General features: G+C 39.8%; 1 protein-coding gene across 4 annotated transcripts; it reads right to left on the minus strand.

Moving 5' to 3' along the window:
• Nucleotides 1-41: 41 nt before the first annotated feature.
• LOC141377700 (uncharacterized) lies at nt 42-27,945 on the minus strand. Of its 4 annotated transcripts, none has more exons than XM_073922583.1 (2): nt 27,812-27,945; nt 42-4,699 (listed from the first exon to the last, which is right to left on the minus strand). In XM_073922583.1, the coding sequence occupies exon 2, from the start codon at nt 4,686-4,688 to the stop codon at nt 3,819-3,821; it is 870 nt and encodes a 289-aa protein (XP_073778684.1). In that variant the 5' UTR covers nt 4,689-4,699; nt 27,812-27,945; the 3' UTR covers nt 42-3,818. The 4 variants fall into 4 exon arrangements, with proteins under 4 accessions (XP_073778684.1, XP_073778686.1, XP_073778683.1 ...); XM_073922585.1 differs by lacking the exon at nt 27,812-27,945 and adding an exon at nt 4,857-4,942; XM_073922582.1 differs by lacking the exon at nt 27,812-27,945 and adding an exon at nt 4,801-4,861.
• Nucleotides 27,946-27,997: the final 52 nt, after the last annotated feature.

Genomic DNA, 27,997 nt, shown 5'->3' on the forward strand with positions numbered 1-27,997 from the left:
GCATGTTCAGGAGTGTGAGACAGACATATGGATTAATTCAATTCAATTCAATTCAGCTTTATTTGTATAGCGCTTTTACAATGTAGATTGTGTCAAAGCAGCTTCACATAAATGGTCATAGTAACTGGAACAGTGTGGTTCAGTAACTGGAACAGTGTGGTTCAGGTTTTAGTGTTTAAGTTCAGTTCAGTTTAGCTCAGTTCAGTGTGATTTAATCATTACTGAGAGTTCAAACACTAAAGAGCCAATTCATCGATGCATAGCTCTACCAATCCTGAACCATGCGAGGCAGTGGCGACAGCGGAGAGGGAAAAAAAACTTTACCTGATGGGAATGAAGAAAAAAAACCTTGAGAGAACCAGGCTCAGTTTGGCACGACCATTTTAATTTCTCCGCTGGCCAAAAGTCTTGTGCAGAACTTCATTTGCCGTGGTTTAGGCTGGAAGATGGCCTCAGCGAAGACTCGTCTGTCCCTGGAGCGTCGCTGGAATCAGACTCATGTTCTCCACTCCCCACGACCATCAGCGCAGCAGCAGCTCAGGATATGGCCTGGTCCCGGATATGGAATCCTTGGGATCATCACGTCGCTGGTCTAGGATCCAATCAGTGACTCCGCATAATCTGAGGACCTCGGGATGAGTATCCCCAGGTGAAAATAGAGAATAAAGAGAATAATTAGCGTAGCTGCTGTTCATAGTGTATATAAGCAAGATGCAGAAGCCAGTGTGGAACCCACTAGGTGATGCATTGAGTGTATGCTTTACTAAACAGATAGGTCTTTAATCTAGTTTTGAACTGGGAGAGTGTGTCTGAGCCTCGGACGTTATCAGGAAGGCTATTCCAGAGTGTAGGAGCCATGAAAGAGAAGGCTCGACCTCCTTTACTTGATTTTGCTATTCTAGGTACTACCAGAAGCCCTGAATTTTGAGATCTTAAAGAGCGAGTTGGTTTGTAGCGAGACAGAAGGTTGGTTAGATAAACAGGAGCTAGATTATTTAGAGCTTTATAGGTGAGAATTAATATTTTAAATTCAATAGGAAACTTAACAGGCAGCCAGTGTAAGGAGGATAAAATTGGGGTTATATGATCATATTTTCTAGACCTGGTCAGAACTCTGGCTGCTGCATTTTGTACTAATTGAAGTTTGTTAATAGAGGATGCTGGGCAGCCAGCAAATAGAGCATTACAGTAATCCAGTCTCGAAGTCATAAAAGCATGGACTAGCTTTTCTGCATCTGAGATGGATAGCATATTTTGTAATTTAGCGATATTTCTCAGATGAAAGAAGGCAGTTTTTGTGACATGGGATATATGGTTTTTAAAAGTTAGATTGCTGTCTAATATGACACCCAGATCTTTTATAGTAGAGCTAAAACTAACTTTGTATCCCTCTAATTGTAAATTGAGTTGCGAGATCAGCTGTGTGCAAGATTTAGGCCCAATAAGTAATAATTCTGTTTTGTCGGAGTTTAAGAGAAGAAAATTGTTGGTCATCCAGTCTTTGATGTCTTTGATACACTCAGTTAGTTTAGAAAGTTCAGACGTCTCGTCAGGTTTAGTTGAAATATATAATTGAGTATCATCTGCATAGCAGTGAAAGCTGATCCCATGTCTTCTAATAATGTCTCCCAGAGGTAGCATGTAAATTGTAAACAGTAAAGGGCCTAAAACTGATCCTTGAGGCACCCCATACTTTACTGGGCAGATTTGAGAAGGCTGTCCATTAAGATTCACAAACTGGTAGCGGTCAGTTAAGTATGACTTAAACCATTGTAGAGCCTGTCCCTGGACACCTATAGACTTTAAGCGATTTATGAGGATATTGTGGTCTATGGTATCAAATGCCGCACTAAGATCGAGTAAAACTAATAGCGAGACGCATCCTCGGTTAGCAGCTAAGAGTAAATCATTGGTTATTTTCACTAAGGCGGTTTCTGTACTGTGGTGAGCCCTGAAACCTGACTGAAACACTTCAAAAATATTGTTCGTCTGCAGAAAAGAGCATAATTGAGTGGAAACAACTTTTTCTAGTATTTTAGACATAAATGGAAGATTTGAAATAGGCCTATAGTTAGCTAAGTTGTTGGTGTCTAGTTGCGGTTTCTTAATAATAGGCTTAATAACAGCTAGCTTGTAAGAGTTTGGAACATGGCCTATAGATAAAGAAGAGTTGATAATGTTAAGAAGAGGTTCTCCTATAGCAGGTAGCAGCTCTTTCAGTAATTTTGTTGGAATTGAGTCCAGTATACACGTAGCTGGTTTAGAGCTATTTATAATTTTTACTAACTCTTCATGTTCTATGATTTTGAAGCAGTGTAGGTTATTATTATGATTTAGTGAAATATTTACAGGATTTGGAGTATAAGCCGGTGCAGAAAGTTTGGCATCTCCTATTTTCTGTCTAAGGCCTTCTATTTTATTACTGAAAAAATTCATAAAGTCATCACTACTAATTTGCGGTGGAGTAGTTTGTTCCAAGGATGACCGAATTTTTGCTAATTTAGAGATGGTGTTAAATAAAAATCTAGGATTGTTATGATTATTTTCTATCAGTTTGCGCAGGTGCTCGGTCCTGGCAGATTTTAGAGCCCTCCTATAGCTGGACATACTGTCTTTGTACGCAATTCTAAAGACCTCTAAATTAGTTTTTTTCCATTTACGTTCCAGGGCGCGGGTTGCTGTTTTGAGCGCACGAGTATGACTATTATACCATGGTATAGTTTTAATCTCTCTAGCCTTTTTTAATTTGATGGGTGCCACAGTATTTAGTGTGCTAGTACAGATGGCATCCATACTGCTGGTTACTACATCAAGATCATTTGAGTTTGCGGGTGCATTACGAAATAGAGAGAGATAAGGTAAGTTATTCATAAATTCATCTTTAGTTGACGGAACAATAGTTCTACTAGGGCGGAGTATTGGAGCGGGTTTGCTGATTTCAGGTAAACACAGCTTATATAGTAAGAGGTAGTGATCTGTAATATCATCACTTTGTGGTATAATGTCTACGTCAATAACCTCGATTCCATAAGACAGAATTAGATCTAATGTATGCTTTAAGCGATGGGTTGGACCCACAACGTTTTGCTTTAACCAAGTGAGTGTATTAAATCCATAAACGCGAGCCCTAATGTATCATTAGCGTCATCAATGTGGATGTTAAAGTCACCTACAATTAGCATTTTATCAGTTTTGACTAGTAAGTCAGAAATAAAATCAGAAAATTCTTTTAGAAATTTGACATAGGGTCCTGGGGGTCTATATATGGTGATTAAAGCGAGAGATAACATAGGTTTTTGTATAGTATCTGGAAGCTGAACATTAAGCGATAATACTTCAAAGGAGCTAAACATAAGTCCGTTTCTCTGTTTAATATTAAGGAAATCACTAAAGATTGATGCAACTCCACCACCACGACCAGTTTGACGAGCCTCATGTTTATATAAGAATCTTGGAGGAGTTGCTTCATTTAAGCTAATATAGTCATTTTGTTTCAGCCAGGTTTCAGTGAGTCAGAGTGCATTAAGATTGTTTTCTGTTATTATTTCATTAATGATTAGTGCTTTAGGTGCAAGTGACCTGATGTTTAGGAGACCAAGTTTTACGAAATTTGTATTTTCACTTTCAACTGGTTTTTCTGGTTTGATTCTTACTAGATTTTTTCTGGAGCACACAGTACGTTTATTTCTTAATCTAATAATACGAGGAACAGACACAGTCTCTATAGGATTTGCCAGATATGCGTTACTGATGTTTAAGTGGGGTGAACAAGAGTCTAGGTGGCTATAATGTGAATTTTGTGAATTTTTACCTGCTAGTCAGATGGTGCGAAGTAGTCTGGAGATGTTGTCCGACAGGAGTTCAGCTCCGGCTCGACTGGGGTGCAGGCCGTCAGGACGGAAGAGCCTAGGACGCTCCCAGAAAAGATTCCAGTTATTAGCAAAGAGCAATTTCTGTTCTTTACACCATGTTATTAGCCATTCATTCAGAGCTAAAAGTCTACTGAACCTTTCATTTCCTCGGCGGTAGGTAGGAAGTGGCCCAGAAACGATGATCTGCGTGGCGGGCGAAGTGCGTCGAACCGTCTCGATCAGGCTCCTGAAGTCCTTCTTCAGGATCTCCGACTGCCGGAGCCCGGTGTCGTTTGTCCCCACGTGGAGGACAACAGCACCAGGGCTCTCGGCAGCGCCCAGGATGGTTGGAATCTGTGTAGAAATATTTCTCACACGGGCATCAGGAAAGCAGAAAGTACGTACTTTATTACCTTTTGAGGAGGCGGCACGGACGTGACGAACGATCGAGTCACCGATGATGGCCACATCGGGACTCGACTCGTGGAGAGGGGAGAAGCGGTTCTCCGTGGAGATCTCGAACACAGGAGGAGACTGTGTTCTGCCCCGGGATCTGGGAAGCACCTTGCGCGGCTGCACCCAGGCGCCTTGGTAGCCGGGTGTCGGCGTGAACGATGCCTGGCTGAGCCGCGCCCCGGGTACGCTGGGCCTGGACAGAGAAGGACGCGGGGTTGAGGTAGAGGGAATGATGTGGTTGTAATTTCCACGTACCTTAGGTGATGAGACGGCCTTAGCATTAGGTAACACAAGAAGTTGTTCCCGTAGCCGCGACCGCCTCACCACCAGTGCCCGGATCTGGGACTCCACTTCTTCCAGCTCCAGCTCCAACGCCTCCATCGATGCTTCTCCTGCAAACAAGGACAGAGACGGAAGCGACATTTTACGGGGTAAAGAGCAAAGCCAGTAAGTCAAAAGTGTATGGTAAAAGAGGTCGGTAGCTTTAGCTGACCAGCGGCGCTAGCAGGCTAAAGCTACAAACAACAGGCGGATGCTTGATCGACAGACCGTTTTTAAAGCAGTTTTGTTTGTATAAATGTATTAAGGGTTTGGTCACCCTAAGTAGGAGAGACAAATACTTAACGAATGAGGAAGAATTTTATGATTAAGATTTAAATTGCGAGTAAATAGCAAGTCCAAACTTCAAGCACACACAGTGTGTGACCGAACGGAGACAGTGACGCCAGTGACGTCACTCGAGCATGCGCAATTAATGAAAGTGATTGTGAATCGGTAAACTTCTTAATCTTTTTTAAATTTTAATTTTTTTATTTATTAAAATTAGTCATATTTCATGAAATATTGGTCAATTATTTTTAATTCACAGTTACTCTTTAATTTGTCTCAGGACCCTGAAGTGCCACCCATTTCCATAAGTGGATCAATCCAGTGTCGATGTTGGTTGTTCAATTCCGTCATTCCAGATTAGGTTACTAAAACGGTGCAAAACTCTTTTAAATACCTAATTTTTATATGATTAACACATCAGAAACACCAAAGACCCTGGCACTGACGTTCCATCAACTTCCATAAAAATGGATAATTTTAGTGGCAATGTAAGTAGTAACTTTATGTTGCATTACACGTATGTTCCTTTTTTTTCTCAAATTAAATCTTATACCGTTCATATGTGTTTATATCCACAGTTGGGGGGATGAATTGGATACTGTAAATTCATCTTTGACAGTGATGGATCCAATGGTTAAGCTGATGATTGCAGTGCTTAAATGTTTAAATCGGAGATCACCAAGCTCAGTTATGGAGGACCGGTGTCCGGCAGACAAGTTCAGATGTGTTTAATTTACTAATGCATTATCAAAATCCAAATTAATGCTGGTTAACATTAGCTAACGCACTCAGTTGGCATGAACTAAAAATGAACAACTTTACTTTCATTAATGTTAACAAATATGAATAAATACTCTAATAAATGTAGTGTTCATTTTTTTGTTCATACAACCTAATTATAAATTGTTACTATTTGTTTTCTGCATTGTTGTTTTTTCTGTTAGGTATCTTGTCCATTGTGTTCTGCCATGTATTCACTAAACTATATTGTACATGCGAGGACCTGTGGAGAAAGGTTATTATTATTGTTATTTTTTTTCAGCTTTGCAGCTTTAATTAGGTTTTGGTTTGTGCAATGTAGTGATATATTTGTATTGAATTTTATATAGTATCTCTTTTCCCAGAGATGGGTTGCAGATGAAAGTGCATCCTCTGCGTAAAAAACGTGCTGCTTGCGGTTATTCTGCTGTGGCGACCTCTGATAAAGGGACTAGCCAAAAAGAAAATGAATGAATGAATAATATCTCTAGATTTGAAAATAGACCAAACATTAGTTTGGACATTACTGTGCAAAAGCCAGACAAGCAAAGCAGGTGCAGTCAAGTTTGCTGCTCTTTTATTTATATGTTTGTTTGTTTACTTGTCAGAAAAAAACAAATTAATACAAAATAATTGGCTAAAGACCACCAGAGTGGACACACATTATAGAGTTTATACCTTCCTGTCCTTCCCCTTGTCGAGAATCTAATAACAAAGTTGTTACCCATGTGACCTTAATGACGTGTCCGTCTATAAATACCTCAGGTTATGTCATTACTTCCTCTTTCATTTACATTTACATTTACATTTAGTCATTTAGCAGACGCTTTTATCCAAAGCGACTTACAAATGAGGACAAGGAAGCAATTTACACCACTAAGAGCAACAATGAATAAGTACTAAAGGCAAGTTTCAGGTCTGTAAAGTCTAAGAAGGGAAGTGTTAGTAATTTTTTTTTTTTTTTTTTTCTTTCGTCTTCTCGTGTAGATGTCAGAACCTAACGGTGTCAGTGCAGCTAACCAGGACGAAGTTCCACCAGCTGTATTCTTTAAAGAAACAAAAGGTGTGTTGGGTGAGTGTGGTTTTTTAAACCATCCATCACCAGGATGTCGGCACTATGCTTCTCTTGCCAAGGGCAAATGGATCTAGGTGACGAGCATGATCAGTGTCCGAGCTGCCTGGGAATTGACCATCTCAGGGAAACTCTAGAAGTTCCATGTATTAATTGCAGTGTATTACCCCTAGCAGTACAATGTGCTCGTCTAGCAGGAACTAATATCAAGGAGGGGAGTAGGGAGTAGGGTATGACAGAAGTTATCACTGCTGGTTCCACTCCCCTGCCAAAAGAAAAGGAAAAAAAGAATTAGCTCATAAAGTGGATGAGCTAGCTAAAGGCATATTTGAAAATTCAGGAATTTCTGGCAAAACTTCAACCTATGCAACAAAGGAAGATCAGGCCTCGATGGGGATGGGACAAATGCCACCCATAGAGCCAGCAGTAGCGTTTTTGATTGTACGGCAAGACGAAGCGCTAAGACAAGATCCGAAGTGTCCAAATATGGAGCGCAGACGCTCAAATAATTTGATATGGAAAATATATAACTCCACTGGGTGCTTAGGAAAGACTGCCAACATGCTGGTACACCTGTTAATGGTAATCAGGGCTTCAGTCAGCTCAACAGACGATTCCCTCATAGACATGGTTAATGTAGCCCTGAGATCGGTAGGTTCGATAGCAGGTCACTGCGGTAAAGCCATGGGATTGCTGGTCCAAGCCCGGCGCCAGATTTGGGTAGCTCAGTCGCTCTTGGCAGAATCCTGCAGAACCACATTGCATCAGCTCCCTCTGGTTCCAGGCCAGATACTTGGTCCAGCTGCACAGGAGGCTCTGGAACCTAGACACGTAGCTTCAGAAGCACGGTGTCAGCAGCAGGTTGAGTTTAAGGCACCTGGCTATCAGCACTGGTCTTCCCGCCGGGGTGCATTTCCCGTGCACCACCAACATACCGTGCATGAACCACCAACACTACCGCAGAAAAGGTTCTATAAGGTCCAAAAATCTTGACCTTATATAACCGCAAACAGACCATACAGCTTAAGAAATATGGTGGCTTCTGATGCAACATTCTAGTCAAAGAAATTCAAACATTACTCGCAAGAAAACGCAATAGAGAAATTAAACTACCAGCTGCAGCACAGGGTTTTTTTTTCCATCTTCTTCCTAACCTCAAAAAAAGAGGGGGCTTTCGCCCTATCCTAGACTTAAGGAATCTGAACAAAATATTTAAATTCCTACTGTTTCGTATGCTTCGGTTAATCAATGTCCTGCGTACAATCGAGCCTCAAGATTGGATGGTGAAGGTGGACTTAAAAGACGCATATTTCCACATTCCAATCGCGCTTCATCATCGTCGTCATCTAAGATTCCATTTCAAAGGGAAGAGTTATCCAAGGGTGTTCACAAAGTTGATACAGGCCACACTAGCTACCTTACCACACAGTGGAATGTGTATCCTTTCGTTCATTGACGATTGGCATTTGTGCGCAGAGTCCAAAAAAGTTATCAAGAAATCTGCAGCAGCTCTGGGTGCATATGATGAATCTCGGGTTTACATTCAACCAGTCCAAATGTCAGCTAATTCCAGCGCAAACTATTCAATTCCAGCAATCAAAAAATATTACAGCTGTCAGCCCATATAAAACTGGGCAAACATGTCAAATATATGACGTTACTAAAATTAGCAGGTATGCTAGCTGCAGCAACCCCTGTCATCAGATTGGGCATGCCTTTCCTGAGACCCTTTCAATGATGGGTGACACCTGTCAGTCATAAATCTTCATAAAAATATTCACCTCAGTAGGAGTGACAAGGGTAGCATGGCACTAAACAATAAAACCATGGCGCAATGTGGGATTTCTAACGGGGGGTGTTGCTATGTACCCCCGCCGGCAAAAAGAGAAATTTTAACCACCGATGCCAGCCTACAACGCTGGGGGGGTGTATGGAGGCAGATTGGTGTGAGAGGTGTGGAATAGTGAGATCGAGGACCATGTGACTTACATGAGTGGATTCACCTGTCGACCGCATCTGATGAGACTCTTTAAAAGAGGCGTGCGGGAAAGAAACGCAAGCTCCGAGGTGGTGAGTTGTGGGTTTCGCTGGGCTGTCTCTCGGGGGCAATATGCCCTTCGGAGATGAAGATAGGTAGCTAGATAGGGCTTTCTATGTGAGATAGTCGAGTTAGGGGGGATATTAAATGTTTAGCTGACCACTACCTTGGGTTAAGCCTCGATCCTGATGCAGTCAGGTGTTGGGAGCAAATTATGGAGTCTAGCCCCGCCTTCTCCTTCTTTTATGAATGAACTGATTGAGTATCCTGGCCACGACTCCAAGCTGCGGACGTACGAAACCTATACCGAGAAGGGCGCCCTGTTCTGCTCTGTGTGATAACGCTGGTGCCTTCCTCCTTGGCTGGGTCTAGAAGGTGGTGTGAAGGGAAGTCTTTTTAAACCTTTATTTGTGTTTGTCTGTTAATGTAGAGTGGGATGTGTTGTAGGCGTGAAAAGTATTAGTACGGGAGGCGGGTGCGGGAGGATATATGATTATAGGGGATGCGTCTTAATTTTGTGTGCAGTGTAGATTGAGGTGTGGGGTGCTATTTGAAACACTGTTGCAGTAATGTGTTTAACTCACCGTGTGTAAAGAAGTGGGCGTGAAAATCGCACGTAGCCTTTGACCTATATCTCTCGCCCAGTACCCGCATCTTATTCGCTCCTGTTCTTAAAATAAATAAAGCATTTCTCTTTTGTACCGTACATTGTGTGTGGTGTTTCTCTGAAGGGCATAAATGTCAATAAGGTTCATTACAGAGGGAACGAGTATGAATCTCCGCTCCTAACTTATAAATTACTTAGAGCTAAAAGCTAACCCTGAAACATTTCAAGAAACAGTTAGAATTGTTAATTAGGTCAGACGATGTGTCGGTTGTATTCAACATAAAATCACCAAGGCGGCACGAAATCGCTGAAGCTCCTCCGCGCTGTACACGATCTGTGGCTATGGGTAGATGTCCATCTATCTTCCTTGAGAGCAATACATATTCCCGGTCATGTAAATATGGTGGCAGATGCACTATTGTGGAACATACCTGTGCCAAGGAAGTGCCACCTCCATCCCCAAACAATTCAACTAATTTGGAACACATATGGGAGGGCGAAGATAGACCTGTTCGCGAACAGTCAGTCAGTACAGTGTCCGGAATGGTTCTCAGCGGGCTCGCTGGGTCAGGATGCAATGGCCTACAGCCTGCCGAGCGGTCTCCTTTACGCTTTCCCTCCGTTTCCAATAACTTGGTTAGTTCTGGGTCGCATTTGGGCGACAAACCAACCGCTGTTACTAATAGCCCCTCACTGGCCAAACAGACCATGGTTTCATCTCCTACACAATCTTTTAACGGGTCTGCCAGCTCTGTTGCCAGCCAGATCCGATCTACTGACACAGCTAGAGTGTACGTTTCACCACGACCAATCTCAAACACTGTAATTTTGTGTATGGCCACTGGGGGTGACGCCAGCCTACTGGTCTGTCCACAGGGGGTCAGCGACACTGTTATGATCGCTTGCGCACCATCCACCAGAGCGTCATATCAGAATAGATGGAAACTTTTCTCTTAATGGTGCAAGGAAAATCAAATATGGCCCCAGAATTGTTCCATACCTGACATACTCAAGTTTTTGCAGAGTTTACTGAGGATGGTTCATTCGTACTCTACCTTAAAGGTCTATGTAGCAGCGTTGTCAGCGCACAGAGGTTCCATAGAGGCTTGCTCGATCTTCTGCCAGTCATAGAACCAAGTTTACATACGTAACCAACATTATTGAAATTATTATGTTTACAAATGTGTTTAAAAAAATCTCTCGATTAAACAGAAATTGGGGGAAAAAATTAACTGGCGAGCTAATAATTCAGGGAGGCTAATAATTCTGACTTCAACTGTGTATATATATATATATATATATATATATATATATATATATATATATATATATATATATATATATATATATATATATATATATATATATATAACGCGTTATTTCAAATTAATCACATGCGTTAACGCACTAATTTTGACAGCACTAGCATATATATATATATATATATATATATATATATATATATATATATATATATATATATATATATATATATGCTAGTGCTGTCAAAATTAGTGCGTTAACGCATGTGATTAATTTGAAATAACGCGTTAAAAAAATTAAAGCAGTTGCAGATTTTTTTTCCTGTTGTGGTCGACGTGTGTTTAACATGCAAAAAAATATAGATAAGACCAAGGAAGCACTTTTTGAAGGCAAGTTTCAGTATAAAACAATTAATGTCGCATCACCAGGCTCTCCAGAGTTTACTCCAGAGTTTCATGCAATTTCGGGTGTTTCATTTTGAACTTTCCACTTCTGTTTTAATGGAGTTTGATGCCACATGGCGAACAGAAAGAAAAACCTTCGCATTTCGTGACTTGATGGTCTTTTAAGGTAGACAAAATCACTGCTTACATGGCAGACTAATACCATGTTAATTACCATTAAGATTATTAGAGTATTATCTTAATAATATTACAATCAGAGTATTGATGTCCATGTAATTGTATTTAGAATGTGACATGAAGTCGCGAGCTGTCAAAGACAGTGCATTCCTCTGTCTTTCAGCATGAACCATCAAATGTGTCATTAAGTTCGACCTGTTTCCCCCTTACACGCTAGCACATCTCGACATCTCGATTTATCAATTATATATTAAAATAGTTTTTAAGCTGCTACTGATGTACTGATCCAAAAAATAAAAATAAAACTATATGCAACTATATATAACATACTAAAAACAGTTGTCATTAGGTTCTAAGTACTTGCTTATTTAAATTATTTAGAACTCTTGTTTGGTCAAAGTATAATTTTTACTATGAAGTTTAAGTGAGAAGCGATTACAAAAAAAAAATTTATATAATTTAGACAATTGTACTTTTACCTTTTATTATGGACACTTTTACCAGCTATGAAACTTCCTCGGTCAGTGTCCCTTGAAGAAAACATGATCCTGGCAATATTCACGTTTTTTCAGTCCATGGTCTCCCCTTACCCTTATGTGAGAAGAATATTAAATATAAAAAAGCTGTTTTGTTTGTATTTATACAACTATGCACACCTTGACAGTAAGCCAAATTGTTGAACTGCTTCTGTTAAAAAGTGAAATGCTGTTAAAGGTTCAGGACACCCCGGAGAACTTTTTTTTATATTAACAGATTTGTGTTTGTTGAGCATCAGTTAAGACAATGTTAGCACCTGTCAGCTTTAATTGTGGGGAAAACTGGGTAATTTTGAGCTTTTGTCAGCTAATTTCAGCTTCCAGGTTTAAAATGATTTTTGGGGCGGGATCAAAATCGGCGACGTAGCGCAGAACTGCAAGTGCAATGATGACGCGTCGGTTTCTCATTATTATTCATAGTGGAGTTTTCTTATCCTATGAGAAGAGCCGGCTGCTTAATTATTCATGAGACCTGCCAGACCTGCCAGTGTCAAGCCTGAGCTGAGAGACACGGAAACCACGGCACAGTATTTAGCCGTTCATGAAGGCTCATGTGCGATTGCTTCCATCATCCACAGGGTTTGTTGCATGTTTTCCCCCGCGATCTTGTCAGGGCCGATCATACAGCAAAGCTGTGTGCGTGCTGCTAGCATTTTTGTCGGGAGAGCAGCACGAGAATTAGAGAATGGCGGACGCTTATCAGGAGTTCGTTCATATTCAGACACATCGCCGTGCTGCTGTGTTTGCCTAAATCCTCCAGATTACCAGCAGGGTTAATGGTTAAAATAGACGGGTCAGGAGACCTGCTGCACTGAGTCTGCTGGATACGGGGATTGAGGGAGAAGTCCTCATTTATACTGTTTACATGAACACACATCTTTATAATGATATAAATTGTGGTTGTCTGTATATGAAATTACGAATAACAAATGTAGCAGGGCAATAAATCACTGTTCATTTCTTTGCATTTTAACTTTGTAAACTATAAACTCATGCGTCTCCTCTTTGTGTCTCATTTTGTGAGCTAACTGACAACAGCAGTTATTCGCTCCCCTTCTCCCCTGCTGGCCACGCCCACTCCTGCCCGATGCTCGCGGAGCTCCACGCCCATTAATCATGCATCTTTTGAAAAAATTCTGAAGTAGACTTTAACCGAAAGAGGGGGGTGTCATGGCCCTTTAATGACAGGTTGTTGTTTGCTGCATTCAAGTACATAATCTGCAAATACAAAAAATAAAAACAATAAGTACACATTGGTAGGAATACATACAGGATGTTTTTCATAGTGAATTTTTAATGGAGATAGGTCTGATACCAGATGACATCTTAAAAAGAAAAAACAGAAAATAAGTGAAAACATACCTTCCTGGAATAACCATCCACACCACCAAATATCACATTGTTCTATCTATTTCCAAGATAGAAAAAAAATAGCAATACAAATGTTTTGAATTTTTAAAAAGTTGTTTTCATTTTCAATCGTTCATTTTATTTTCGGCTTAGTCCCTTTATTAATCTGGGGTCGCCAGATTAATAAAGATGTAGGGGATACCCTTCCAGCTAAAACCCATCACTGGGAAACACTCATACACATATACACTATGGACAACTTAGCTTACTCAATTCACCTGTACCGCATGTCTTTGGACTTGGGGGAAACTGGAGCACCCAGGGGAAACCCATGTAATACATGCAAACTCATCACAGAAACGCCAACTGACCAAGCCGAGGCTCGAACCAGCGACCTTCTTGCTGTGAGTCAAGAGTGCTGTTATTGTAATTTTGTTGACTAAATTTATAATCAAAGACTTTTAAATACTTTTCTATTGTTAGAAAAAAATATAAAACTTAAAAAAAAAACTTACCTTGTCAATTTGTGATTGGTGTCTACATGCACAAGAGACAGGGGGCCTGGAACAGAGTATGTTCTTTTTTACAACACATCCCAATCTAGCCAGTCTAGACAGGATTCCCACTGAATCAACTATGTATATAGAGGCAGCTATCCTCTGCCACTGCACATGAAACCCTAAAGACAACAGCCTGTCTCTGACCATTTTGTAGCCAGCAGCAGGCATGTAATCTTTAATGGCTTTTACAGCATTATCCAACTCCTCATCAGTAATGCTGCTTTACAGCCCTGAGACAGAAAGGTCAAACTCACTCATCCTTCTGAAGACCGTTCTAGTAGAAATGCCTATTATTTTTGCAACACAGGGCACAGGAAGGTTTGTCTGCAGCAATACCTTCTTCAATACTTCTCTTCCAATAGCAAACTTTGGACGACCTCTCAGGCCAGTTGAATCCATCACTGCTCGGCTTCACTGCTTCAACCGTGGTTGTTGTGCTAATTCAAACACTTGCTGCTAAGCTTGAATTATTTCCTGGGAATTTTCCACATGCTTTGAGAGTGCTTTCAGGAGATTCAGCTGCTGGCGACACACAAACTTCAGGTTATCCACATCAAGTGAAGATCTCAAAAGTGCTCTCTCAAACTTGGAAAGATTGGTCCCTATCATACATCCAGCGCAATGTGGCGCAAGGCGCGACGCGATTGTTAGGCTGCGTTCACACTGCGAGGCTTAGTGCTCAAATCTGATTTTTTTCTCAGATTTGATTTTTTTGCATGGCTGTTCATACTGCTCTTATAAATGTGGCCAATATCAGATTTGCAGTGTGAACAGATCATGGACCTAAACGTGACTCGCAAGCGCAAAAGTTCATTACGGAGAACGCAAAATGTCTAATTATGCACACGTGTGTTCTGCATGAGTAAGCAAGTTGTCAGATCATGCTTATATTATTATTATTATATATTATTAGGCGAGCACCTGCCCTTGCATAACAAGCACCAGTTATGCCTTCAAAATCGTTTTTAACATGAACAACCAACTTTCTGTGGTACTGTAATCACCCTGTGTGCCCTTCTACTGTGCTGTTGAGGGGTAGATGATGTTTGCAGCACAGAATGATGATGCATGTCGCTCAAATATTTTGTAAAATATTTTGCCTGCAGTGTGAACGTAGCCTCATTTGCTAGTTTCAGCTTGGCGCAAGAGTCGTTTTGACATTTTGCGCCACGCTGTTTAATTAGAAAATGCATTTACACTTATATGTGTGCCCATAGGCGTTCTGGTCTAAAAACAAAGGCGTGCTGAGGCGCATTGCTGGTGCGTTGCTATTTTAAGAAACTAATAGATTTTTCAATAGACCAGAACAAAGCCGGTCACATTTGAACTTAAACATATAATTCAGTGGGTTGTTACATGTGTGTAGTTACACCAGTATTACATTAAGTAAATACTATGTACCAGTATGTACATACACTGTATTTACATACTACTTATACATCCAGTTACGATGTAAGTTCACAGGTATAAGCAATTGTAAATATAAAGTGGGACTAAACATTTTAAATGGCGGGTGATGTGGTGGCGCAGTGGGTAGTATGTTCTCCTTACAGCAAGAAGGTTGCTGGTTTGAGCCTCGGCTGGGTCAGATGGCATATCTGTGTGGAGTTTGCATGTTCTCCACGTGTCTGCGTGGGTTTTCTCTGGGTGCTCTGGTTTCCTCCACAAGTCCAAAGACATGTGGTACAGGTGAATTGGGTATGCTGAAATTGACCGTAGTGTATGAGTGTGTGTTTACCAGTGATGGGTTGCAGCTGGAAGAACATCCGCTGCGTGAAACATATGTTGGATAAGTTGGCAATTCAATTCACTGTAGCGACCCCAGATTGATAAAGGGACTAAGCTGAAAAGAAAATGAATCAATATTTATGAATATACACAGTTGAAGTCAGAAGTATTAGCCCCCTTCAAATGTTTTTCTTCTTTTTAAAATAGTTTCAAAATAATGTTTAACACATCAGGGAAATTTTCACAGTATGTCTGATAATATTTTATCTTCTGGAGAAAGTCTTATTTGTTTTATTTCGCCTTGAATAAGAGCAGTTTTTCAATTTTTTAAAAACTATTTTAGGGACAAAATTATTAGCCCCTTTAAGCTATTTTTTTTTTCTCGATGATCTACAGAACAAACCCTCGTTATACAATAACTTGCCTAATTACCCTAACTTGCCTAGTTAACCTAATTAACCTAGTTAAGCCTTTAAATGTCAGAAGCTGTATAGAAGTGTCTTAAATATAAAAATATAAAATATTATGTACTGTCATCATTACAAAGATAAAATAAATCAGTTATTAGAAATCAGCTATTAAAACTATTATGTTTAGAAATGTGTTAAAAAAATATATATTTTCTCCGTTAAACAGAAAGTGGGGAAAATATAAACAAGCGGGGCAAGGCAGTGGTCACTGTGGTTGCTGGTTCGAACCTCGGCTCAGTTGTCATTTCTGTGTGGAGTTTGCATGTTCTCCCAGCCTTCGCTTGGGTTTCCTCCGGGTGCTCCGGTTTCCCCCACAGTCCAAAGACATGCGGCACAGGTGAATTGGGTTGGCTAAATTGTCCGTAGTGTATGAGTGTGTGTGTGGATGATTCCCAGAAATGGGTTGCGGCTGGAAAGGCATTCGCTGCGTAAAAACTGGCTGGATAAGTTGGATAAGTTCCGCTGTGGCGAAATGACTAAGCCGACAAGAAAATGAATGAATGAATCAACAAGTGGTCTAAAAATTCAGGGGGCTAAAAATTCTGACTTCAACTGTATAAACACATACATATACATTACTAAAGCACAACAGCAGCTTGCTTATTCATTGGATATAGTCAGGGCCGGAGTGGGACTCCTTTTCAGTTTCAAGCCTTTGACCGGCCCACCTTAGTTCACGACTGACTATATTAAAATAAGATCATTTGCAATTCAGTTTCTGAACACTGTCAAGTCTTTTTAAAGAAAACAGCTGCTTTAGAACTTTAAATGTTCAACAACCTTACAGTTTTATATGTCTTAACAATAAAAATGAAAAAAAAAAAAAGTTCAACTCAGGTGAGGATCGAACACGAGTCGGCAGCTTAATAGCGCAACGTGCTGACTCCTATACCACAATGGCACTACTGTGTTAGAATTGCCGGAATGATAATTCATTCTGCAAACTACATTCTGCTCATGAGGCTGCGAGACAATAAATAAGAAGAGCGGAGATGCGGCAAAATAATGGATTTAAAAGAGTGAGGCTATGGTCAAATAATTAAATAAATGAAAAAAAGTGTGACTGCTGCTTTCTCCGTTCGCCATGCTGGAGAGAAACAGTCTGCGCAGATGAAGCGCAAAGTTGGTGTCATTGACTACAGCTCTCATCTGATTGGCTGAAAGGTACGAGTCGCCCTGCCTCTGCCAGGAAAGTCTCAAAAATACACACATGTATCCAGGGGGAGTCGTACGTGAAAGAGGATTTGCACGTTTTCATTCCGGATGAATTTGCAAGTTTTAAACATTCAAAACTTTTTGTACACTCTTATACATTTGCAAATGGGTTTTGCATTTGTGAAACGTATTTTATGAAAATGTATTTTTATTTTGTGCACGTGAAAATTTTTTGTGAATATATATACATATTTTACGCACGTGAATTTGGTTTTATGCGCATGAATTTGTCTACGCATGTGTACATCGTGTCTTTTGCGTGATATTCTTTTAAGACTAATCTGATTCCATATTTAAGGGCTGTATGCCTTTTGACTATTCAAAGTTTTTGAAAAGGTTTAACTTAAATTTATTTATTTTTTTTTCAGTATGCAAGAGGGTGATTTGGAGGTCCATGGAAAAGGAAAAGATACACAACGGCGCCGCTGCCGCCAACCCGAAGCTCAGCCGCGTGTACCCCTACAGAAACCCATGCCCAGAACTCTAAAATGCACGGCGTTGTGCCATGCAAAAGGTACAAGCAATAATTCCGATCAGAGCGATAATGTGAAGAATATTGATCTTGTTTTGAGCCCAAAGGGGCGCTCTCCTACGTAAAGATGCGGTCGGTCTGAAAACCGCTCCAATTGGTCCACAGTTTTTATGATGTTAAATTGAAAAAAAGGACTGTGTGTGTTTATATCACCCCAATATGACGGTCTATACACTACTTACACACATGACTTTCCAAACAGCTTGATAAGTAGATTTTTCACCATAGGTGCTCTTTAACAGATTCTGGAATTATTCACAGTATGTCTAATAATATTTTTTTCTTCTGGAGAAAGTCTTATTTGTTTTAGTTTGCCTAAAATAAAAGCAGTTTTTAATTTTTTAAAACCTATTTTAAGGTAAAAATTATTAGCCCCTTTAAGCTATATTTTTTCCCGAAAGTCTACAGAACAAACCATCGTTATACAATAACTTACCAAATTACCCTAACCTGCCTAGTTAACCTAATTAACCTGATTAAGCCTTTACATATTACTTTAAGCTGTATAGAAGTGTCTTGAAAAATATTTAATCTAATATTATTTACTGTCATCATGGCACAGATTAAAAAAAACAGTTATTAGAAATTAGTTATTAAAATTATTGCATTTAGAAATGTGTTGATAAAATCTCTCCGTTAAACAGAAATTGTGGAAAAAAATAAACAGGGGGCCTAATAATTCAGACTTTATCTTTGTGTGTGTGTGTGTGTGTGTGTGTGTGGTGACACAGTGGTGCAGTAGGCAGTGCTGTCGCCTCACAGCAAAAAGTCTGCTGGTTCAAGAGTCAGCTGGGTCAGTTGCTGTATTTGTGTGGAGTTTGCATGTTGTCCCTGCGTTGATGCTGAGGGTGAGCTATTGTAATTTGTAGCTAATTATAATTCCCACTCCTGTCCAAGTGATGCCGAATGCCCTTGTTTTGACACAGCAGCTGAGCTTTAAACGGCCAAATAGTTGTGAAATTAATAATAAAGGTAAAAAAAGAAAAAGTGATGCAGTGGATGATGAAGAACAAACAGACAAAAATCCGCTGTTGGTACAGGCCAACCAAGCTGCAACAGGGAGGTCAGGTGGTTTGGAATGCGTTGTGAGCACCATGCACTACAGAACGCAGAGGGGTTAAGCAGTGCCCCTGGTACTAAAGTAGCGAGTGCTGCAGTATTTTTTCCCAGTGAAATGAGTGCTTACAAGACCGGAAAATCCCACATTCAGAAAATCCAGCAAACTTCTAATCACTTCCTTAGGATAAATGTTACCTAACTACAAAACGTTGGCTGAAGTGGCGCTACCCAGATAGCAAGTAGTAATCGGCCCAAGCTTGGCTGCCCTTCGGTGCCTCCGGGTCCGATTCATTTACATTTAGTCATTTAGCAGACACTTTTATCCAAAGCGACTTACAAATGAGGACAAGGAAGCAACTTACACAACTATAAGAGCAACAATGAATAAATGCTCTAGGCAAGTTTCAGGTCTGTAAAGTCTAAGAAGAAAAGTATTAGTACTTTTTTTTTTTTTTTTTTTTTGGGTACAGTTAGTGTGATATCCAGAGAGGCAATTGCAGATTAGGAAGTGAAGTGGAGACTAAATAGTTTAGTTTTTAGTCGTTTCTTGAAAATAGCGAGTGACTCTGCTGTTCTGATGCAGTTAGGGAGTTCATTCCACCAACTGGGCAGATTGAGCGTGAGCGTTCGCAAAAGTGATTTCTTCCCTCTTTGGGATGGAACCACGAGGCGACGTTCATTCACAGAACGCAAGTTTCTGGAGGGCACATAGATCTGCAGAAGTGAGAGCAGATAAGGAGCAAGGCCAGAAGTCACTTTGTAGGCAAACATCAGAGCTTTGAATTTGATGCGAGCAGCAACTGGCAGCCATTGCAAACGGACTAGCAGCGGAGTGACATGTGCTCGTTTAGGTTCTTTAAAGACCACTCGTGCTGCTGCGTTCTGGAGCAGCTGAAGAGGCTTGATAGAGTTAGCTGGAAGCTAGAAATGTGGTCAGAGAAGTTTAGTTGGTCATCAATCGTTACTCCAAGGCTTTTCACCATTTTGGATGCAGTAATGGTTGCCCCATCCATCTGGATTGAAAAGTTATGGTGTAGAGTCGGGTTGGCAGAAACTACAAGCATTTCCGTTTTTGCAAGGTTCAGCTGAAGATGATGATCTTTCATCCAGTGTGAAATATCCAACAGGCAGGCTGAGATGCGAGCTGGAACCGAGGGATCATCAGGATGAAAAGAGAGGTATAGCTGGGTATCATCAGCATAGCAGTGGTAGGAGAATCCATGTCTCTGGATGACTGGTCCTAGAGATGACATGTAGATGGAGAAGAGAAGTGGCGGAAGAAGAGACCCTTGAGGTACCCCAGTGTTTTGATGCTGTAGGTTGGACACCTCTCCCCTCCAAGACACCCTGAATGACCTGTCAGAGAGGTAAGATCTGAACCATTGTATAACAGTACCCGCAACACCCAGTGACTTGAGCGTAGATAGCAGGATCTGGTGATTGACAGTGTCAAAAGCAGCTGACAAGTCCAGCAAGATGAGGACTGATGATTTTGAGTCTGCTTTAGCCTGTCTGAGATCCTCCACGACCGAGAGCAGGGCAGTCTCAGTTGAGTGGCCTTTCTTAAAGCCGGATTGCTTGTTGTCCATGAGATTGTTTTGAGTAAGAAAGTCCAGGACTTGACTGAACACTACTTTCTCCAGAATCTTGGCCATGAATGGAAGCAGGGATACTGGTCTGTAGTTTTCAAGTAGTGGATGGTCCAGGTTGGGTTTCTTTAGCAGTGGGGTTACCCTAGCCTGCTTGAATGAAGTGGGGAATAAACCATAGTCAAGAGATGTTTTAATTATGTGAGTCAGTGTTGGTATGACTGCAGGAGAGATGGCTTGCAAGAGATGAGAGGGAATGGGATCGAGTGGACAGGTGGTTGCATGGCTAGATAGCACGAGTTTGGACACCTCAGACTCAGAGAGCTGAGAAAAAGAGGTGAGTGTGTGTTTATCCAGACATTCTAATATGATTCCCGAACTCGTTTGAAGAACCAAATTAGCGAGAGATCAGTTATCGAGATGAAAAGATCCGGGATCTACCAAATCATCTTAGATCATCTAAGCGAGGTACGAAGAACGGACACCCGGAAAACAACTAATCCGTGGTGCCGTAATCTGTATCCTTATTGGCCTTTCTTAAAATGAAAACTCCTAATGATTGGCTACATTAACTATCAACTAAGGACACATAATAATTGAAAATGTATATTTTACACAACAAATAAAGCCCTTTTCATTAGTTTTGAATACTTTTCCTATTATTATCTCTTACTGGTAACCTTGGTAACACTTACAACCCTCTCCGTCAAAATCACGGACTATGACAATGTCTAACGTGACCTCTGTGTGTATATATATATATATATATATATATATATATATATATATATATATATATATATATATATATATATATATATAGTAGGGCGAATCATCACACCCATTTATTTAAAATATATATTTTTTTGTCATTCAGCCTGCTGAAAAAAACATTTTTGTCATTAATTGTAATTCTACAGTGAGATTATTATCTGTAAAGGCGGCACTCTACACAGAGATCTGATTATCATCCAGTCTGTCTGGAACAAACTGAGACAAACAACTGTACATACAGAAGAACTTTGGCTACATCTCTAAGATGCTTCAAAAAACCTACCTGCAAAGCTACAGTACTGTTCAAAGTTTTAGGCACTTATGCAAACAAACTGTAAAACTAGAATGCGTTCAAATTATGCTTAAATACGTTTTATTTATCAATTAACTTATATTAACTAAATCAAACCAATTATTGGTATGACAACACTTTGCATTTGAAACATTTGGTACACTTGCCCATCGTTTTTCAGGTGGCTTTGCAGGTAGTTTTTTTTAACCCTCTGGGGTCTGAGGGTGTTTTGGGGGAGAAGTTTTGACATGCACTGACATTTGTGTTGTTTTCAGTATCTTAAACACATGAAAATGGCTAAAGTGTGATATCACTGTAAACAGCACAAGTTGGGCTACAATAATACCTAAGCAGCATGTTTGTATGTGTTAGTTTTTGAGAAAGAAACGTTTATGCGTGGTTAGTGAAAAACTAAAATTTTGAAGTCACTGAAACAAGGCCGTGAAACACACCGAGAACATTTGTGCACAAGACTTTTGAGAACTGGATCTGGTAGTCTAGTGTTTTTGCTTCAAATGTGAGATTCATCTTGTTCACTTGCTCACAGAAAACAATATAATGAATTAAAATTTCTAAGTCACTTTTTGAGTGAAATTGGTTTATGCGGGAAGGTGTGAACTTATTACAATGCAGTGAGTCACACCTGAGAAGACAAAGACCTGCATAATGAGCTGCATAATGAGCCATTAGACAGTTATGTGACTAGGAGGGAAGAGTTTCAAGAAGAAATCAGAGGAAAGTTTATTTACTTTTTTGTTTGCAGTTTATTTAAAATATATTAATCACACAAAATAACTGGAGATACACTTGTGAGAGTCAGTACACTATAAAACTCTGCAAACTTTTAAACTTACACATAGCAAATCTACTGATTTTTATTAGGGGCCAAGCACCGTAGGTGCGTAGGCACCTATTGCTTTCGTTAGTGTTCTTTTTCTTCCGTTTCTTCCGCCGGATTTGAATGGCAGCCCATATAGGCGTATGCGGGAAAGTTGTATAATTTGGCACAATGATAGAGGACAGTATTAACATTAATCAGACCAAACATGAAGTCTTAAAATCAAACTCTCTAGTGCCACCACTTGTCCAAACTTTCACATATGTTTATCATCATAACTTTTGAACCGAATGGGCTACAATCAAATTTCTTTTTTTCTCTGATTCCTTGGCTCAGTCCGATTCAAACACACTCTATGACGTCATTTTCCGTCATAATTTTTTTCGCGCTATTTTAAATTTTTCGAAAAACCTATTTGATCGAACTCGTCCTAGGCCGTTTCTCCGATTATCGCCAAAATTTAATCACATGATCTACAGACCATGCCAACCAAAAGTTATGGAATTCAAGTTGATTTGACCAACCGTTTTCGTTTAACTTGCAATCAAATTTAACAAAGGACTTGCAAAAATAAACTTGAGACGATATCTCCATAACGCATTCACTGATTCACACCAAACTTGGTATGTGTTATGACAACTAGGGTTTGAGGTTACATGCAGAGTTTCGGCGCACTGCCCCCTAGTGGTCTGGAGATTAAAAAAACTTGCTTTTTTGTTTATAACGTCTCAACCTTTCGTCCCAAACTCATAAAACTGGTGTCATTACATCCGGCAGAGCATGTCGAGTCGAATGATGTCTGATTTTTACAGGTCAGTCATTTTGGGCGTCGCCCATTACGATTTTTGGCCAAAAATGCTATATTTTACCAACATATTTACATATCATTACAAAACATGGTAAGCATCTGGCACAATGATAGAGGACAGTATTAACAATAATCATACCAAACATGAAGTCTCAAAATCAAACTCTCTAGCGCCACCACTTGTCCAAACGTTCATGTATGTTTATCATGATAACTTTTGAACCAAACGGGCTACAATCAAAATTCTTTTTTCCCCTGATTCTCTGGCTCAGTCCGATTCAAACGCACCCTATGACGTCATTTTCCGTCATGAATTTTTTCGCGCTATTTTAAATTATTCGAAAAACCTATTTGATCGAACTCGTCCTAGGCCGTTTCTCCGATTATCACCAAAATTGAATCACATGATCTACAGACCATGCCAACCAAAAGTTATGGAATTCAAGTTGATTTGAACAACCGTTTTCGTTTAACTTGCAATCAAATTTAACATAGAACTTGCAAAGACGGACTTGAGACGATAACTCCGTAACGCATTCACCAATTCACACCAAACTTGGTGTGTGTTATGACAACTAGGGTTTGAGGCTATATGCGGAGTTTCGGCGCACTGCCCCCTAGTGGTCTGGAAATACAAAAAACTTGCTTTTTTGGTTTATAACGCCTCAACCTTTCATCCAAAACTCATAAAACTGCTCTCATTACATCCGCCAGAGCATGTCGAGCCGAGTGATGTCTGATTTTTACAGGTCAGCCATTTTGGGCATCGACCATTTCGATTTTTGGTCAAAAATGCCATATTTTACCAACACATTCACATATCATTACAAAACATGGTATGCATCTTCAACCCCATGCCCTGAAAGTTCTTAAAAACTTCTGGAGCAGCGCCACCTTTTGGTCAAAAGTGCTTAGCCCCTTAATTGCTGCTTGCAGCTATATTTTATTATTATTTTTTATTTTTTTTTGTAAATGAAGAGTTTTGTTGCAAAATTAGATTTATCCATTTTGAGAAATGTTGGTTATTTGACATTATTATTTAAGACACCAACAGTCAAGTTCATTTACAATTTTATAAATTAAACTATTACTTGAGCTCAGTGAAGTCCAGGAACACAATATTCTTCAAATCCAGGATATTTTTAATTTAACTTTATGTCTAAAAATAGTTTATAAATAAGTCAAAAACAACTGAAATGCAACACATTATTTTAACTGTCAAACATCTTAAATTGGTTACAAAAACAATACATTATAATATATGGAATGGTACAGATTCTCCTATATCACCTCATTACAGCAGTGTAGTCCCGCCTCTCAGTAAGCGCGCTTCATATGTAAATCCAGATGTGAAAACAACAGAGGTAAAGGACTAGTGGCAAAGAGAGCTAAAGTAGACAAGAAGTACTGTAAGTAGAAGTAATGTTGGTCTGTGTCATTCCGACAAACTATTAAATGAAGATGTAGCCTTCAACTTCAAAAAATGTTTAAAAACGCTACAAAAGTGGACCAAGTAATCTTGCATCTGTGAATCTCCGCTGATGTTAAGAAGGCCAGCGGTTACAATGAAATACTGCCTTTTTCCTGCGCTGCTCCCCATCACAGGATACCTGTCTGCAAGGTTACATTTCTAAGTGTCCTTTGTAAGTTTATTCTTTAAATAATTACTGTGAATACAGAGTGAGAGGATGATCACTTGCGCCAAAAACTGTGATGTACACGACTGTTTAAAAGATATCATTATCGCACATGGTGTGTTTTCACCTGCTTTCTTTTGCTCACAGTAATTTTTGTTAAATATGGATTAATTATCATTCTTTAAAATAACATTGCTCTAATATGAGATAAACTAACTCAAAATCTTATTATTTTAATTCAAACTTTGTATATACTATTCCATATATTATGATGTTGAAGGAACTAATCGGCATATTGCAGTGGTCAACACGAGTTGAATCTGAAATCTTGGGCATCTCCAATTGTCTCATTCATTGAACAAGCTTAAGGGCTTATTCCATCAGGATAACAGAGCGCCAATTGATTTCGGGCTCCTCTGACCAGTACTTCTCCGCAGATGTTCTGGTACCCTCCGGCTAACTAGCCAATGATTAATTAAATCAATTAAATTAAAAACAATGGCTTTTACAGGATCTTCAGCGGAAACCGTCTCACGAGACTCTCTTAAGTCTCTCAAGAAATCTCTAGAAACATTATTGCATATGAATATCTAAGACAATATAAGACAATCTCTTAATGTTAGAACTAAGGCAGATGTATCTTTAAATAATATGCCATAATGTTCCTCATATGCTGTTTATTCCAATCAACCAGGTAAATCAATGTGTTGTTTTAACCCTTATAACAGAGTAAAATAATCTGTATGTGTCTAAAATGTATGATGTCTGGTATTGAACGAAAGCTAGTGACATTTGCAATACGTTGGTGTAAATGAAAAACTAGTAGTACAAACAGTATTCATCTTGTAACATTTGATGTAAGATAGTTTCAATCTTGCAAGAGTTCTACCACGTGAAATCTACATGCAATTATTGACCTTTCCTACGTCGGTACGGGGCGTGGCCCCGCCCTTCATGGCAGCTGCTCATTGGCAGACAGTTCCATGGGGACCAGGTCACTTAAAACGCTCTGCGACAAAGAAACTTTGCTTTTTGTATTAGCTAGCTTGCGCATGCTTTTGCTCTCTGCCCCCTCCCGCCTGCCCGGACACCGCGCCACCACGCGGTTGGGTCACCACGAACTTCCACGCAAACCTCTTAAGTTTCTAGACTCACGAAACTGCACGAACTTCCGCAAAACCGACTCTCAGCAGTCCGTCACCTAGGTAACCCAGGACAACAGCCATTCACGAGCGCGTGAATCCCAAAGACCTCATCGAAGCGAGTCACCACCCAATCAGGAGCACCGTGTTTCCCCAAGGCCAGCCGTCGAGGGAGATTCGACTTCAGCAAAAAGGGCCCAAGTAACACAAACTAATGTTGTCTCTTACTGATTGGTGCAGATTAATCGTAAGCAGTTAAAAGATAAGATAAATCTCTGCTTTTGTGGTTTCTCAGGTGTTATTCTAAGATCTTGCAAGAAGTATTAAAATTAATTTGGGACGTTGTCAACTCATTTTGCATCCTCTGAACTGTCTCTGTGTGTATGTGTGAATGTGTGTGTGCGTTTGTTTGTTGTTTGCTTATTACGTAGTTAGTTTCATGTATCGTAGTGTAGCTCAATAAATCTTTGTACTCATTTTGTAAGAACTGTGTTCTTGTTTATGTGCTTCTAAGTCATTGCCTCGAGCTGTAGATCTTGTTACCTTGTTATTGTTAACCCAATACTGTGTTATGTTATTATCGCTGGCCACATAAATAATATTAACAAGATTGGAAAGATACGATGTCTTCTATTTGCGGGACAAATAGTAGGTAAAGTGTGAATCTTTTAATCTGATTCAATCTGACTCAATTGAGTCGAATCAAAATCTTCAGGATCCGATTAATTGAAATGAGCTAATAAATCCCTGATCGATATTAAACTGTAGGTTGATCCCCTACAATGTATTATTTTTTTAACCAATTTAAGATGTTTGACAATGTTAAAATAATATGTTGCATTTCGGTATGTTTTTGACTTATTTATAAACCATTTATAGACATAAAGTTAAATAAAAAATATCCTGGATTTGAAGAATATTGTGTTCCTGGACTTCACTGAGCTCAAGTAATAGTTTAATTTATAAAATTGTGAAAGAACTTCACTGTAGATGTCTTAAATAATAAAATCAAATAACCAACATTTCTCAAAATGGATAAATCTAATTTTGCAACAAAACTCTTCATTTACAAAAAAAAGAAAAAAAACAGTAGATTTGCTATTTGTAAGTTTAAAAGTTTGCAGAGTTTTATAGACTGTACTGACTCTCACAGGTGTTTCTCCAGTTATTTTGTGTGATTCATATATTTTAAATAAACTGCAAACAAAAAAGTAAATAAACTTTTCTCTGATTCCTTATTGAAAGTCTTCCCTCCTCACATACCTGTCTGATGGCTCATTATGAAGCTCATTATGCAGGTCTTTGTCTTCTCAGGTGTGACTCACTGCATAGTAATGATAGTTCACACCTTCCTGCATAAACCAATTTCACTCAAAAAGTGACTTAGAAATTTTAATTCATTATATTGTTTTCTGTGAGCAAGTGAACAAGATGATTCTCACATAATTTTGAAGCAAAAACACTAGACTACCAGATCCAGTTCTCAAAAGTCTTGTGCACAAATGTTCTCTGTGTGTTTCACGGCCTTGTTTCAGTGACTTCTAAAATTTTAGTTTTTCACTAACCACACATAAATGTTTCTTTCTCAAAAACACAAACACATACAAACATGCTGCTTAGGTATTATTGTAGCCCAACTTGTGCCGTTTACAGTGTTATCACACTTTAGCCATTTATATGTTTTTAAGATACTGAAAACAACACAAATGTCAGTGCATGTCAAAACTTCTCCAGAGCCCCAAAACACCCTCAGACCCCAGAGGGTTAACTGCTACCTCTATGCTATGCTTTTTACCCCGGAATTGAATATCTATCGCCATTAGCGGGTAGTGGATTACATCCCCGTGCACACACCTTACCCTCACTGTGCGGCTCGTATCCAATGCCAGGTCCTAAAGCAGGCTTTGGTGAATGGAGGTTTGGTTACACCCAGAATCAACCAAAGCTTAATATGTACCCCCTTTTATACTCACAGGTATCCAGTATAGCCTGTCACAACCAGGGGTGACGACTGGCGTGGCTGGAACGCGAATCTACGCACTCACCTCCTTCATGGAGCAAACTTTTGGTGTGCTATCCTCGTGCTCGCAGCACCAATACGTCGGCCCAGACTTTCTCACTATACCCCCGGGGCCAGCAGGATCAACCGATTGAACCGGAGAGAGACCTGTCATTGTCTGGGGAACTGCCAGGGGTCGTGGCTCCATCCAGATAAGGCCCCGCCCCCCTTG

The sequence above is a fragment of the Danio rerio genome, chromosome 14, assembly GCF_049306965.1.
Source record: "Danio rerio strain Tuebingen ecotype United States chromosome 14, GRCz12tu, whole genome shotgun sequence".
Classification (NCBI taxonomy): Eukaryota; Metazoa; Chordata; class Actinopteri; order Cypriniformes; family Danionidae; genus Danio; species Danio rerio.

Excerpts from the sequence above, each read along its gene's own strand:
- LOC141377700 (XM_073922583.1), bottom strand. The coding sequence starts at position 4,688 with ATGGAGGCGTTGGAGCTGGAGCTGGAAGAAGTGGAGTCCCAGATCCGG.